This window comes from Argopecten irradians, chromosome 10, assembly GCF_041381155.1.
Source record: "Argopecten irradians isolate NY chromosome 10, Ai_NY, whole genome shotgun sequence".
Classification (NCBI taxonomy): domain Eukaryota; kingdom Metazoa; phylum Mollusca; class Bivalvia; order Pectinida; family Pectinidae; genus Argopecten; species Argopecten irradians.
In genome coordinates, this window is record NC_091143.1 from 36,982,893 (window position 1) to 36,998,671 (window position 15,779).

Consider the following 15,779-nt stretch of genomic DNA (forward strand, 5'->3'; position numbering starts at 1 on the left):
CCAATGTCATTTAGTTCAACACATTTGGTACTCTTTAATCCCAGTATGCTTCATGCCCAATATCAGGTCTCTAGACCTCTTGGTTGTTAACAAGAAGTCATTTAAATATTTTAGCTTATTGACTCGTGACCTTGAATGAATTCCAAGGTCATTCACTTGAAAACACTTTGTAGCCCTTCATCCCAGTATGCTATAAACCAAATCTCCGGACTTTAAGTCTCCTACTTTTCGAGAAGAAGTTTTTTAAATGGAAAAGTTGACGTTGGACAGCGAGCGCCACACCGCAGCATAAGCTCACTTGCCCGAAGGACAAGTGAACTAATAAATATGTTAAGTGTTTACCTTCTCACGCAAAAACAAAAAGATAATTTAAAAACACAGAGACACTAATAACATCATGATTTATTGCACATGATAAAATGAGTTTTATATTACAATCAAATGTCAATGTCATAATGAAAGGGAGATAATTATGGTTCTTTATCAGTGGTCTTTATGATTATGTATATCAACAGTTATCTGTTCTTGTCTCAGGTATTAATTCTTAGCCGCTTTGTTAATTAGTATAACACGTTTGGAGAAAATGACATCATTTCCTCACAAATCGTGATGATGTCATGATCACGATGTCACAATAATTGTGTAGCCTCCTGGGCCCCTCAATATTCCTGAACTTCTGTGTTTCAGAAAAGCTTTTTATCTTTAAATCTTAAAGAGCCACTACGTTTCAGAACCAATAAATTAAATTAATTAATAACAATTATAACTTCACAATATCTATATTGATAACCTGAGATGGAGTTACAATACTTGATAAATGTAAGATTCCCTATGTTTGCATAGGTACAGTTTGCCATCTGGCGCAGTGATAGTCAGTTATTGCACGGTATTTAAGACGACAGCGGTAAACATAATCATGTAAGATGACACCATTATGGAATTCATAATTTAATTCATTTATTTAAAATTGTTGTGGAAGTGATGTAAATTAAATACATTGTATTTAATATATCATATTCCGTTTTGTATTTATGTAACCCTGGTCAATACTAGCCGCAATATATCGCTCGGCTAGAGAGAACTTCTCTTTAGCTCGATCGGTTGAGCGTCAGACTAGTAATCCAGAGGTCCCGAGTTCGATCCCTGGCAGAGGCAGGTATTAAATTTATTGTAAATCCTGCTCCCTGTTACATTGGCGCCCATGTAGGGACTCGGGAATGATACTTTACGATACCTGCGAAGGAATCGTTGTGACCCCTGGAAACTCGAGGACGAGTTGATTCCTGGAGGGGAAGTATGTAACCCTGGTCAATACTAGCCACAATATATCGCTCGGCTAGAGAGAACTTCTCTTTAGCTCGATCGGTTGAGCGTCAGACTAGTAATCCAGAGGTCCCGAGTTCGATCCCTGGCAGAGGCAGGTATTAAATTTATTGTAAATCCTGCACCCTGTTACATTTAGACTATTGTTCAATTACTTTATATTACCTTATTACCTAGACCTGTTGATAATTAATTTCTCCATAGAAAAGGAACCTTCTTTTACTTTCCTGTGGAGAAAATTAAAGTTCGAGAATGTTGATAAAAATGGACCTATAGCAGAGATAACATATATCATGCAATGGTGTAGAGAGACATACAAAGGGAGACAACTCTTATTGATCATAACATAACACGCATGTAATGGTACAAAGTATCAACACCAAAAATGTTAATTCGTAAAATATCAAATATTTCATGTACATCAATTGAAGAAGTAACCATGATTATTTAAAGAATCACTCTGAACCATTGATTGCATCATATTTTTCATATTTTACTTTAAATCATTAATTATGTTCATTTACAAAATCATGTATACCTGTCTGATGTAATGTATGTATAAATTTCACATGCTGAAGCTGTCTCAAAAATAACTATTTTACAATGTTGTATCAGAAAATGTAATACATTTTGTATCAAACCAACATCAAAATACTGAAAACCTCATCATCATGGCATATACCAAAACGCATCAATAAATAGAGTGATGAAAACGGTCATTAATCTGTCCTTTCATACTCCAAGAAAACTGACTGTACAAACATCTGTTTTAACTGGGCAGCACCTTTCTACAGAAGCTGGGCCTGAGACGTGATAAGTACTATCAGTGTTTTAAACTGACTTTACAAACATCTGTGTTTACTGGAAAGGTCCTTCCTACAGAAGCTGGGCCTGACACCTCATGTGATAATTACTATCAGTGTTTTAACTTCTACCTAGCAATTCCTAGATGATAACAATAACAAGAAATAAAACAAAAACTAAATCATGTCTTTCATTTTGTCTTTTTCTTCGTTCTTTGCTTTTTCCATGCTTTATGTTTCTCTTTCATATATTTCTGTTTCTTCTTTTCTTCTTTATCTGGATCCTGTAACAAGACAATTACAACAGATTATAATTACATAACGTACATTTGTATTATAGCAAAACGACGAAAAGTCAAAGTCGCTTTTTCCTAGCTTCTCAATATCTGGTATATGTATTGCTAAATAATTATTATTTTTCCCCACCTATGGCCCTGGTTGTTAATAACAGGCTGAACCAATCAAACTTGTACATTATAGAGACAAGTATAGACTATGCATAACATTAGCTTCTTACCTTTCCTTCTAATATCAACCTTTTTCTTTTGTTAATTGTATCTCTTTCTCCAAAGTCTCTTTCATCCAATTTCTGATAAAAAAATAATGTAAGGTTTGGTAAGTAAATGTCTTGTAAGAGTCTACTACATTTAAATGATTCTTGGCTTTAGGAAATAATGTCTTGTAAGAGTCTCTCTACTACATTTAAATGATTCTGGGCTTTAGGAAATAATGTATGTTGTTGAATCAGAAATAAAGATTTTACCGATTGGTTTTCAAATTTTCTTAAATTACCTCCCTTCTATACAGATGAGTACATCTTTTGAACTAATATTGCATTATATTTTAAGATGCTCCACCGCCGACAGAGCATAAATGATATTCATCATTTAAACAAAAATTGGTGTTTGATCGTGTATATATATATATATATGTCTAATTAACACAAAAAATAATATAAAATAATTTATTTCGCCTTTGGTGCATGCGCAATCAGTACTTCATTCCATATAGGATATAGTGACACGGAATTTTTTCGGGATGCAATTAATTAATTATTTTTCATATTTTTAACTTGAAGTAAAAATTAGAAGCTCAAACTTTTCCATGGTTCTAATGGTGTAAAGTAAGTAACTTTTGTAAGTGAAGAAAAATACTAAATTGTCTGCTCCTGTTTTTGATAGTGAAAAAATACCATTTGTCGGCGGTGGAGCATCTTTAAACTCTAAGTGAATTACTTGTGCACTACACCTAGATAGGTAATCAACACCAAAGCCCCCCCCCCCACCCATGACTGGTAATGGGCAGTACCCAAGACGTTATCCTCAGTAGGTACACTTATCATGTTCTACACCCTTATCTCCTGAAACATGCTCATTTCAGGCAATATCGGCTTCATTTTGCCATGTGTAACTTACAATCTCGGCTTCTCTACGGGCCGTGGCTACTTCTACAAGTATACGTAAAGCCTCTTTCTCTTCAGCTTTGAACTCAGTCATTTTCTTTTCTAAAACAACATATAAATTATTTATTATACAGACATATGTGAACCTTTTTAATTGATATCAAGTAAATGCAATTACTGTTACAAGTTGAATTATTTTAAAATATTTACAATTCAATTTTTATAATTTTTATTAGCAGTTTTTGCAATTACCAAGATAAATTGTGATCTATTATTGAGATATTTCAAAATTTTCAGTAGGCATATAACAAAATTTCAACTTGTCAAATGTTTTTATTTGTTAATCAAATATTCAAATTCTCTTCCAAACACAGGATCTTGACAAGTTCCTATAGCCTATGTAATAATACTCTACATGCCCCTGTGCTTCCATCATTAAGTTATACTAGGAAGTAAATAGCTATAGAATTGTGGTAATAGATACATACTTGTGAATTCCTCAATGGCGTGCACCAACTTTATATCAAACTGTGTAACCAAGGTTATAGACCTCCCGCCGCGGCCTATTTAAGTAAAGGTCAAAGGTTGTACAAAATAAACACAAAGGTCAACTCACAATTTACATAAATGTTACTACAAGGTACTGTAAATCAACTTGTATTGCAGCGAGTTAATTTTCCGTTTAAACTGTAATTACTTTTTACAGCTTCTTAATTTTGCGATTTAAACTTAAGTGTTTCTGTACCTTTATTTGATGCATTTTCGCAGTGAATAAAAATGTTGCCACTTCTGATCGTCCGCCAAATGCGCAAAACTGAATTACCCTTGAAAATAGGTTGGTTTTTACGATATCTTTTTGAGCACATTACGCTTTTGTCCACACGTAGTATACTTGGCGATAATTGTAGCGTTCTGCTTGAATATTCAGATTTAACCATGTAACCAGATCAATTCTAAGATCAACATACCGTTTTAGATAATAACATATATTTAACTTCAACACAGGAGAGTTACATATGATATGCACGGACGAATTATTTGTCGTGGTTAATGGTATATATATCACAACACTTAGTAAGGCAATAAGAGTATGTTGGAGATCCTCACCAGCCCTGGCTGTTCGACCAACTCTGTGTACATAGTCTTTGGGTCTGGACGGCACATTGTGGTTGATGATCAGATCTACTGTGGGGATGTCCAAGCCCCTGCAAAAGTCAAGGGTATAAAAATAACAAATATGACAATTTTTGGCCTCCTACTCCTCAGGGGTGGATCAGCCAAACCATTTTTTAGAATTTTGAGTCCCCAACCCATAGGGATGCTGCCAGCCAAAGCTTCATTTCTAAAAATAATGATATTGAATCTTAAACCTGATGATGCTGATGTAAGTGATCATGGACCTTTTCCATGTTCAAACTAGATTCATCTACCCGATCTACCTAGTCAAAACCCTTTATCAAAATAAAAAAAAGTATGTCTTCATTTAACTGATTTGAAAGAGCAGGACAGATACTTCACACATTTAACAATTGATAAAAAAGTTTACAATGGTAGAATCCCATTTTGACACTGATCTAGGTTTGTATACCTGCTGGCCACATCTGTGGCAATGAGGATGTTGACCTGGTTAGACTTGAACTTGGCCAGGGCAGCAAGACGTTCCTTCTGTTTACACATCGCATGTAGGATCACACAACTGAGTCCGAGACTGGTGCAGATCATTCCTAGAATCTGGGTGTACAACCATGTCCAACAGATCATTCCTAGAATCTGGGTGTATCTACAAATATACAGGAAATATCTAGACAACCATGTCCAACAGATCATCCCTTGAATCTGGGTGTATCTTCAGTAATACATTTATGTACATACTTGCAAGTGTTGGTGAAAATCATGATGGAACTCTTTGGATTCTCCTCTGTAAATTTGTCGAGAATGTGCATTAGATAAGCGTCCTTGACATCGGCCGCCATGAGACAGTAGTTCTGGTCCAGTCCCTCCACCAACAGCGTACTGAAATGGTAAAACAGGAGTGTCATCCCATTCTCTACACCGTCTGAGGATCAAGAACAGTAAGCACATAGTCTTATATAGTCCTCTTTAGTCCTATATCCCAACAGTCTCAGAAAATACAATCCTCTGTGTAAGGCCACAATACAGTCTCAAAAGATACAAATGTAAAGTTTTTCTGTATACTTAAAAGTTTTAGATCTGCAAGCCAATCGTTAAGTCCTTATAGGAATCTATCAGAAACTACAAGTCTTTACTCTAATGAAAGTAATCACAGTTCTGAGTTGTTCCACAGACTCAATAAACAAACACAATCCTATATGTTTCAAATAACTTCATTTCAGCAGTCTTATCAGGTCAAAATATAGACACACGCAGTATAGTCCTAGAGTCTGAAACGACAGGTACAGTCTAGATCTGAAACACACCTTGTTTTCACTGTCTCTAGTGACAACAAGCCTCCAGAATTAAAAGATAAACGTCTCAAAATATACACATAAGTGGATATTCTCAATATACCAGATTTCCAGATGAATGCTGATATCAGACACAATAACGTTGTCACCATCAAATCTAGACGGTAAAGGAATACAGTATTTATATACCATATGGAAATTAGGAATCACTTCAGAAATACCTCCCAACAGCAAGCAGATATAACTAAGGTCCAGAAAAGTTTGTCAATTGAGAAACATTCGCGAGTATAATGAGTGTTATATCAGTACAGAACATCACCAGCTGTCACCTATACCATTCCTAATCACCTGGCATCCAAATTACTACCTGTATATTAAATATCTCGTTCATCCAGGTGTTTTAAATACAGGTAGGTTGTACAGTTTAATACCTGCTGTAACAGCTGTATTTCATCATGACATACAATTGTTCACTAAAGTATTAATACAACTACACAAAGATATCGATCACAGGCAATTAATTAATATATCAAATCCATTTTCACATGCATGGCCTATGGAATGCCTGGTTTGATAAATATTCAGTCAGAATATATAAACCAGAATTTGGAATACCTTATATTGTCACTTACAATGTATACAGATCTAATGTAAATATTACACACAAACAAGTCTAAACTACACAGAAACAACAATAACTACACCATTCTTGTGTAAACACCAGTATCTATTGTGACTGTAAATTCCCATTTACCTCTCTTAAATACAAATTTAAATCTCAAAATGGATGGATGTTTTTATTGTATATAAAATTAAAAATACAGTTCATCGCTATGTGAATCTAAAGAATGTAAGCTTTAAGTATTCACCAGATCACCTATATAATTTGATGTGCATGTACATGTAAAAATGTACAAAAAGATCTCATTAGTTTATAAGATAAAGATATTAAAATATTTATGTAGGCTACCTTCTGTAGGTTACCATCTGGTAACTATATATTTACACATATGTACACATTACCATTGATGTCATCCTGACTGCAGTGGAGCTTCACTAAATCTTGAATTAATTTGGCATTGCTAACGTACATATAGGCTTATAATTAATAGTCATGCATATCACACCACATTAACTTTTATCATTATTTGAAAAAAAGTGTTTTTTTTTACTTACTAAAGCTAAGCTACAGGTATAATTTTGTACACTGTACATAAAATGTAGTAAGCAAACTAACAATATGCAACCTTACCCTAAAATGTTTCATGAGAATGACTGTTCACTAAATGTAAATTTTTATTTAAGAGATCTTGGTGAATTTGATGGTGGGAAGGTTGTGACATAAAGTGTACTATAACAATGACATGGAATATATACTATTACTGACCATTGTACCATTCTGAAAGCTTACCACTAGCTAGCTATTACCATGTCATTAGCTAGTGGCCATCATACATTTTTGTTAGGGAAGTGATATTTTCATTAAGAACATTGCACAAGCTTTACATTTCATTGAACATTTATCGACACTTCAATGGCTGGAAGACAGGTCCATTCTCACAGCTTTTTAATTGTATTTCCCAGGAATCACATTACTCTGTACATCTTGACCACTAACTACTCACAGATGAACTTTATTCATCCAAAAAATTTTCAAGAATTTACTCCTTGCCTGAAAGAACTACATGTACTGTGATATTGACCCATAACCTTCATAAGATTTCATAATTAGTTTTGTAATCAGGAAAAGTGAATCAGATTTTGTTGCTCTTGGCGCCCACTATAGAATGATCAAAGTCAGCCAAAATGGAACTCAGGATCAAGCAGACTCTATCAGCGTAATTTGAAGATGACCTCTTTGTACTTTTTGAAATGTCAAAATCCAAGATGGCTGCTTATCAGCCATATTGTTTCCTGTTTATTTACAAAATGTAATTATCAGAATTATAGACAAAGACAAAACTTCATTTGAAATTTCATGTCAAGATCCAAGATGGCGTCTGTCAGCCATCTTGTTTTCTAATCAATCCTGTAGCGCATCCAAATGAGAGCAGACATAATCATGAAATTAAAAATAGATCCCTTCAATATTTGATATTACGATAACAATAACATATTATGATAGATAATTATAACAAGAGGCCCAAGGGCCTTAATGGTCACCTAATCATGAGTTCCGACAGAACAAAATGAAATAAATAAGTGATATGAGCACTATACATATTAACCCACAGCACCCATCAGGCTATTTAAGTCAGCCAGGAGCTGATTTTATGAATTTGACCTTTTAATCTATGAAGTTTTTAAATTTTATTCATTTTGACCCCTTTTGGCCCCATCCCTCCAACTTCTTGGAGTCAGCTAGGACCAATATAAATCTGATGTTAAAATGCTATCTTAGACTAATAAGTATACTCAAATTTGATTTATTTCCTATGAAAAATAAGCAAATACTTCTCATAGGGTAAATGTGTTTTCCCTACATAAACAAATAATAAATTTGACATCTAATACATATGTGCTAGATTATCTCTCCCTATTGTCTTATTATTTCGGATTATTAAAATACTAGCTTTATTTATTTCAGATTATTAATATACTAGCTTTATACCGTTTTTCCTCATTATGATATCTCTCCCTAGTTTGAAACTATCCAAATTTTAGTGGGTTTTTTCCAATATTCTAGAAACTGGTGGCCAGTATTGGTAAAATCTTGTTGACTTTAGTTGATAATGATCACAGAATATTGCAGAATAAATAATCAAATACAACCAGCTTAGCTCGTTTTTGAGCCCACCATCATCAGATGGTGGGCTATTCAAATCGCCTTTCGTCCGTGGTCCATGGTCCGTCTGTCCGTTAACAATTCTTGTTGCCGCTATTTCTCAGAAAGAACCAAAAGGGATCTTTTTGAAAATTTATATGAAGGTTCCCCTAGGACCCTAGTTGTGCATATTGCATTTTGGGACCGATCGGTCAACAAGATGGCCGCCAGGCAGCCATCTTGGATTTTGATAGTTAAAGTTTGTTACAGCTATTTCTAGGAAAGTACTGAAGGGATCCTTCTTAAATTTCATATGTAGGTTTCCCTAGGGCCCTAGTTGTGCATATTGCATTTTGGGAGAGACTGATTGGTCAACAAGATGGCTTGGATTTTGATAGTTGGAGTTTGTTACCGCTATTTCTCATAAAGTACGGAAGGGATCTCCCTGAAATTCCATATGTAGCTTCGCCTTGGGCCCTTGTTGTGCATAGTAAATTTTGGGACTGATTGGTCAACAAGAAGCCATCTTGGATTTCATAATTAAAGTTTCTTACCGCTGTTTCTCAGAAAGTACTGTAGCGATCTGTCTCAAATTTTATATGTAGCATATTTGAAAAGCAAGGTTAAGATCCCTCTTTCCATTGTCAGACATAGATCATTTTTTGGTGGGTGCCAAATCACTTATTATTGGAAAAAGGTGAGATTAACTGCCACTATTTGTTTATAATTATGCTAGTTCATTTTCCACACAATTCAGAAATGATTCTTATAATGCTAGTCATTCTGATGTGTAATCACCTCTCTGTTGAGAATTTCCATACAGGAGTGTCTTGTCAATCGTTTCATTCTACAAACACATTGATATCTGAACTTACTCTGATTTCTGCTGCCAGAAGAATGGTTTGTTCATGCCTATTTCCTGAAGACTTTCCAGTGTTTTGGTCATAGTAGCACTGAACAGGAGTGTCTGTCTCTTCTTTGGTACTACTTTAAATATAACCTCAAGTTGTTCTCCAAAATCATCTTCAATCAATCGATCTGCTTCATCTAGTACCTGTAAAACAGCATTTCAAACGGTCAGAATTACTACATCTAATAATCAAAATCACCATATTATTGTTATTAATTTTTCTTTGTTTACATTCTAAATCTGGCTTTCTAATTGGCTAACTGAACACTATTTTTGCATACCACTGTGAAAAAAAAATTAGATAATGACGCAAAACCCCGACGTTATCATGATGTCACAAAGGAAACATTGACATTGCTTATTTATTTGGAAAAAAATCCCTTGAATAATCGTTATAATGGTACATTTATATTTTAATAGAATACATACTTCATTTTATCAAATAGATTATAAGATTAATTGTAAGTAGATGTCACTTTTTATAATTTCATGGGGTTAGGTAGCAAATTCTCATTAAAGTCTGCAAACAACTTTTTTTCATACCTCCATAAAATTAAAAAATAGTGATAACAATGCTTAAATAATATATAGTATGTAAGTGTTAATGAATTTGAGCCTTTATCTTAGCAGTAATATAAATCAGGGCTCGAATTTTACATTTTTTGTCACTTGCTAAAAATAGCAAGTGCCCAAAATTTGTACTTGCTAAAATATATTTTTACTTGTAGCTAAATATTTGTGTTCAAATTACTATATTGTTATATATAAAATCATTTATTTTTGCATGATGATGTGAAGTGTATAGGTATATCAACAACATTATAATAAGAACTGTCCCCATATTTTCCATTAAAACAATTTTTCAAAATCATTTTGTCATTTTTACAGTTGTCCATAATAAAGACCTGACATAATAAAACCACTTGCTGAAATATGCAAGTGCATATTTTTTAATTTTTTTCACTTGCTATTCTGGTGTATCTACTTGCAAAAAGCAAGTAAAATAGCCTGAAATTCGAGCCCTGTACATGTAGATTTATCTGGGGTGGAAAGGGGGGGATCATGAATCATTAGTTCCCATGCAAAAAATATTATATTGTTTCAGACTCACAAACACATTACCATCAATACCTCTCCACAAGGGCAGACAACTCTGTATTACCAATACAAAATAGGTACATGTACATGTAGTGTGTACCATTAAGCAAGGAATATTTGTTTTTATGTCCTGATGAATGTAAATCGAAACCAACAATTCAAATTGATTAACTCTCAAAATCCACTAAATTTTAGTTTTTAGCCCCAAAAACAAATCTTAGAAGGTAGTAGCTGGTGGTCCTTGAATTTTCAGTGATTATCCCCAAAACATTTATTTATCCATCACTATCTGTATCATTTGGCAGAAAATAATGATAAAACCTGCTTTTTATTTAGAATAATTCATATATTGCTATAGACATGAATAATTGAATTCTACGCCTAAATAAATGCATGAATTAGTAAATTCTTTGAATTCTTAATGGGACGTACATGTTCATGTGGCAAAACGAAACTAAAAATGCCTTAAAGACATAAATGCCGCCACCTGTACATACCCGGTATACATGGAAAACGACATAGCCAGATGGAACAAACACAGGCAAATATCTAGGCCGTATGTATCCCCCATGTCATTTCCCATATCATAATATAGACATAAAATAGATTTCACTGAATGCATTCTGAACTCACCAGAAACTTGATTTTCTTCAGACTGAAAGTATCGCAGCTCTGTATGTGGTCCGACAGCCGACCCGGGGTGGAAATAACGATGTGAGGCTTCACTGCCAAGTCCAATCCCTGCTGCATCATGTCTGGTAACAAAAGGTCAAATAAACTCAAGGTAAAATCAATGTCCAAAGGTTAAATCAAGGTCAAGTCAAAAGGTTAAATCAAGTTTAAATCAAGGTCACAAGGTTAAATCAAGGTTAGATCATCTGTCATTTACAAAACAAGGTCAAATAGGGATTACCTTCAATGTGGATGCAAGATAACTTGCAATGAAGATTTACCAAATATTCCAAAGTTTATTTAAATATAATTCCCTACTACACTAAAGAGCTCTGAAAGTTCAACTCAAAATAGAACTATCTTGTGTGGTATAAGGTGTTTTAATGCCAAGTAAAGTTCAAAGAAACAATTAAAGGTAAAACCAAGGTCAAAGGTTACAATATGGTATGGTATAAAACAAAAGTAACCATCATGTCAAGGACAGTTGAGGTTTATCCTTGTAATGTCAAAAGGTCTGCTTACAGGACATTGTCCAATAACGAGACAACCAGCAGCTAGCAGCAATTACACACGATAATGCTTAGGCCATATAAAAAAATATATTTGTGTTTCCTATAACTCCCCCCCCCCCCCCGACCCCATAAAATCAGTGAATACTAAAAACCTTTTTATCAGATTTACCCTCAAGCAAACAAATAACAACCTTAATTTTGGTTTTGCACAAAATCAGGAGTTTTGGTACAAATTCTGTAAATTTAAGACACCAATAATCCCCTTGGAATCAAATCCATGGTTTATATAAATTTGAATATAGTCTATTTCAGTTTTTCACAGCGAGAAACTGGGATGAAGAGAAAAAGTATTTAAAAAAAAAGAAAAAAAAAATCCCAACATATACCATTTTGTTATTTGGCCTATTATGTGATTATAATGTCTGAAGTCCTGGATTCAAGAATAGCTAACGTTTAACATTTTTATTTATGGACATAAGTAAGCTTTAAAAAGTCACTTCATCACTCACCCAATCCTCCTGTTATCACAGATACTCGAATTCCGATTGGCTTCCCCAAAACTTTAAACTGTTCCGCAATTTGGAAGGCAAGTTCTCTGAAACAAAGCCCACAAACAGTCATAATTCATTGTGGTATTATTCATAACAACTGTATTAGCTGTTGCTTACAGCTAAGGATATAATGAGTGTTTCTGATATTGATGGCATATACCATATTCTCCATAGTTAGCGCCCAAGGCGCTTAATTAATAGTAACAAAGGGAGCGCCTATATTATTAACAAATCAAAATGTAAGTTGAGGACGAAAAAAGTCAGCCATATTTTAAATATTTTTTTGTACTCATGGTACATTAACCTGTTACAATAAACTTGTATATGCCTTTTATCCTTTGAAATGCATTATCATGTCGTGATTCATGTACATGTAAAAGACTCGCAAATTTATGTAATATGGGATACAATGCTGATGTTTGAGGCATCACATGTTGTAAAAAATTGTTAAATCTATGGGATATGCGAGCTTATACAACTTCAACTCTGCTCCAGAAAAGGGGAGGGGCACTTATAGGGGAAGGGGCTCTAATAATGGGGAATACCATAAGTCATGCTGGGTATAATTCAAATAAAAAATGCTATATCAGGGGTGTATCAATACAGCAACATAAACATCAAATCTATTCCAATAGTTTTCTGGTACAATGATAATAAGATAGTAAGATTTCCTGCACGAGACAGTCTAAGTGTTTTACCTTGTTGGAGTGAGAACGAGAGCATATATCCCATATGGATCCTCAGACAGTTTCTGAAGAATGGGCAAAGCAAATGCTGCCGTTTTACCACTTCCAGTTTTAGCACATCCGATGCAGTCTTGCCCTGAAAATAAACACATAAATGTAAATAATAACCAAACACCAATAACAGTGTATAATTAGCTGATTGGTAAAACATGCAAGAAATGTCCTAAAAAACTTGTCGTAATCAATCGCTTGTGTGTGTTTTCACTCATATCATTTCAATATCAAGGTTCTAAACGAATTGAAGAACCCATACACATAAGTAGTAAGGAGGAGTATGTTTTTATTTTTTAAAACATAAGCAGTCACCTGAGAAAATGGCAACATATGTAGAAGAAAGTTTTGTACAATTTTCCTATAAAACGTAGTCTTCAGTGGGACTGAAGAAAAATATAATTGATCATCGGTTGGTTACACAAAACAATATCGACGTCTAATGTTATTGGATTAACAGTACTCTGATGGTACCCCTCCAAGTTCTAACATGTTAAAGTAGAGAAACTGGGAAAGTTTCGCTCAGTCACCAGCAAGGTTTGACATTTGCCCAGGGTTCACTTTTGGGAGCGATTTCACGATATTCTCGCATTATTTTCATATAAATCGCATTAAAGTCTGATATAATGCAAGAAAAAATCGCGCAGTCAAAAATAACATAATATTTACCAATCGCAGTTCCGGAAATATTATCTAATCCTGTTTTACAGATCCTAATGATAGCGAGTTCCAATCAGTGTCTCCGCGGCGCTTGCCTCTGCATTCTCCCAAATAATTCAAACGCTTTATTAACCCTATACTGCTACAGTACATGTGACTATCGAAGTGATGAAGAACATGCATAACAGTTCTTTGCTAGCGATGTGTCAGATGTCGAAAGTAATTTTGAGGGGTCAGATACTTTAGATTGGGAACTAATAGATGACATTATTACATAAAATATACCTATAAATAATTGTATGTCCAGAACATGAGGCAGACAACCACGTGGACGGCTGCCGTGTTGACAGACGACGAAATTAACTTTCAGGCAAGTTGAAATTAATCCATGAATGAACAGTTTTAAATAAATTGATAATCAGAAGCACTTTTTGAAAGATTAAATTGTAGTCGATAATATAAATGTTCAAACAAAATAATATACATGAAAGATATTGAAGTTTACCGTCAATGACCGGCATGTTGAAAGAAAACTGACGGATCTGTTACGTTAAATGAGATCTATGCATCATGCAGGCGTTTCTTTTACAACGACTGTGGCTAGTTTTATCCAAAATCCACCACCATTGGTCAAATGATAATGCACTTGAAACACATTTTTTTCAGAAATTGTTTAATCAGGATCGTTTTCTAGTGAGATTTTCTTGCCATTCACCTGACTGACAATGACTTACCTGCGTACATAATAATATTGTAATTACTATGCATTTGACCTGAGCTAATTAAATATACTTTTTTAAGATAACATCAGCTTAAATAGAGATGTGGTACATAATACAGATGCATATAGACTGTGGGTTAAATAATAATTGATAAGACCAGAAATTCAGCAGGAAACCAGTAAAATTTCTTCCATGAACAATATTTGCAGAATATACAGTATACATACAAACCGCAGACAATAACAAACTATTTGCATATACCTTGTTATTTATTTTATTGACATTATCACATGACACGCTTGTCATAATCAATCTTTAATAAGAGGACATAACAATTAACATTGAAGTTCTCTTGCAAAAAAAAAAGGATAAATAAAGGAGTGAGAAAAAAATTCCATCCACATCTGAAAAATCTCATTGAAACAAGGTGAGGGAGATTTTTTCTCTCATTGTGCCTAAGGTCAAGGGTGAACCCTGTTTGCCTAACGTATTCTTATATCGGAGGCCTACCTGTGCCCTTTTTTCCCATCTTAGCAACATATCTAGACTTTCACAACATTAGAGAGACCTTATAAAGCCATTTCTCTAAACGGAAAAGAAACGGTTACTGCAGTACACACTACACAGGTACAGTACGTTACGATTTTTATCAGTCAACTGGTTGAATATTTACCATCGAGAATTGGTGGGACACAGTTCACTTGGATCGCAGTGGGCTTACTTAATCCCATGTTTTTACACTGGTTATAAAGCCATGAGTTTAAGCCTAAGTCTTTGAAAGTCTGTAACTTCGCAGTTTCGCCACTACTGGTACTCGCCATGCTTGTTTTATCAAAGTTGCTCAGAGTTGCTGAAGCGCTTGAAAGAGACATCGCTTACAGGGCATTTCTGATAAAGCGTTTAACAGACCAGTAATTTAAGTGGACTATAACTTACAAAATGGTAGGTTTGCAAATTATTGGAACCCGAATCGAAAAGCCACATTTACCGTACATTTACATATATACATAACACATACGTTTTGGGAAACACTCTAATTAGGGCTTTTTTGTTTGAATATGTTATTTTACGTTATGGAAAAATTAGAGTGTAACACATTAATTAGGGCTTTTCACCATGTGGTGAAAAGGCCTATTGTTTTTGTCCTGTTTTTAGGGCTTTTCACCATGTGGTGAAAAGACCTATTGTTTTTGTTCTGT

General features: G+C 34.3%; 1 protein-coding gene across 1 annotated transcript; it reads right to left on the minus strand.

Moving 5' to 3' along the window:
* Positions 1-382: 382 nt before the first annotated feature.
* LOC138333813 (probable ATP-dependent RNA helicase DDX49) lies at positions 383-15,440 on the minus strand. The gene is made up of 12 exons (XM_069282425.1): positions 15,254-15,440; positions 13,160-13,283; positions 12,420-12,505; positions 11,360-11,481; positions 9,594-9,772; positions 5,401-5,541; positions 5,117-5,269; positions 4,636-4,733; positions 4,017-4,091; positions 3,542-3,630; positions 2,644-2,715; positions 383-2,410 (listed from the first exon to the last, which is right to left on the minus strand). The coding sequence occupies exons 1-12, from the start codon at positions 15,399-15,401 to the stop codon at positions 2,318-2,320; spliced, it is 1,380 nt and encodes a 459-aa protein (XP_069138526.1). The 5' UTR covers positions 15,402-15,440; the 3' UTR covers positions 383-2,317.
* Positions 15,441-15,779: the final 339 nt, after the last annotated feature.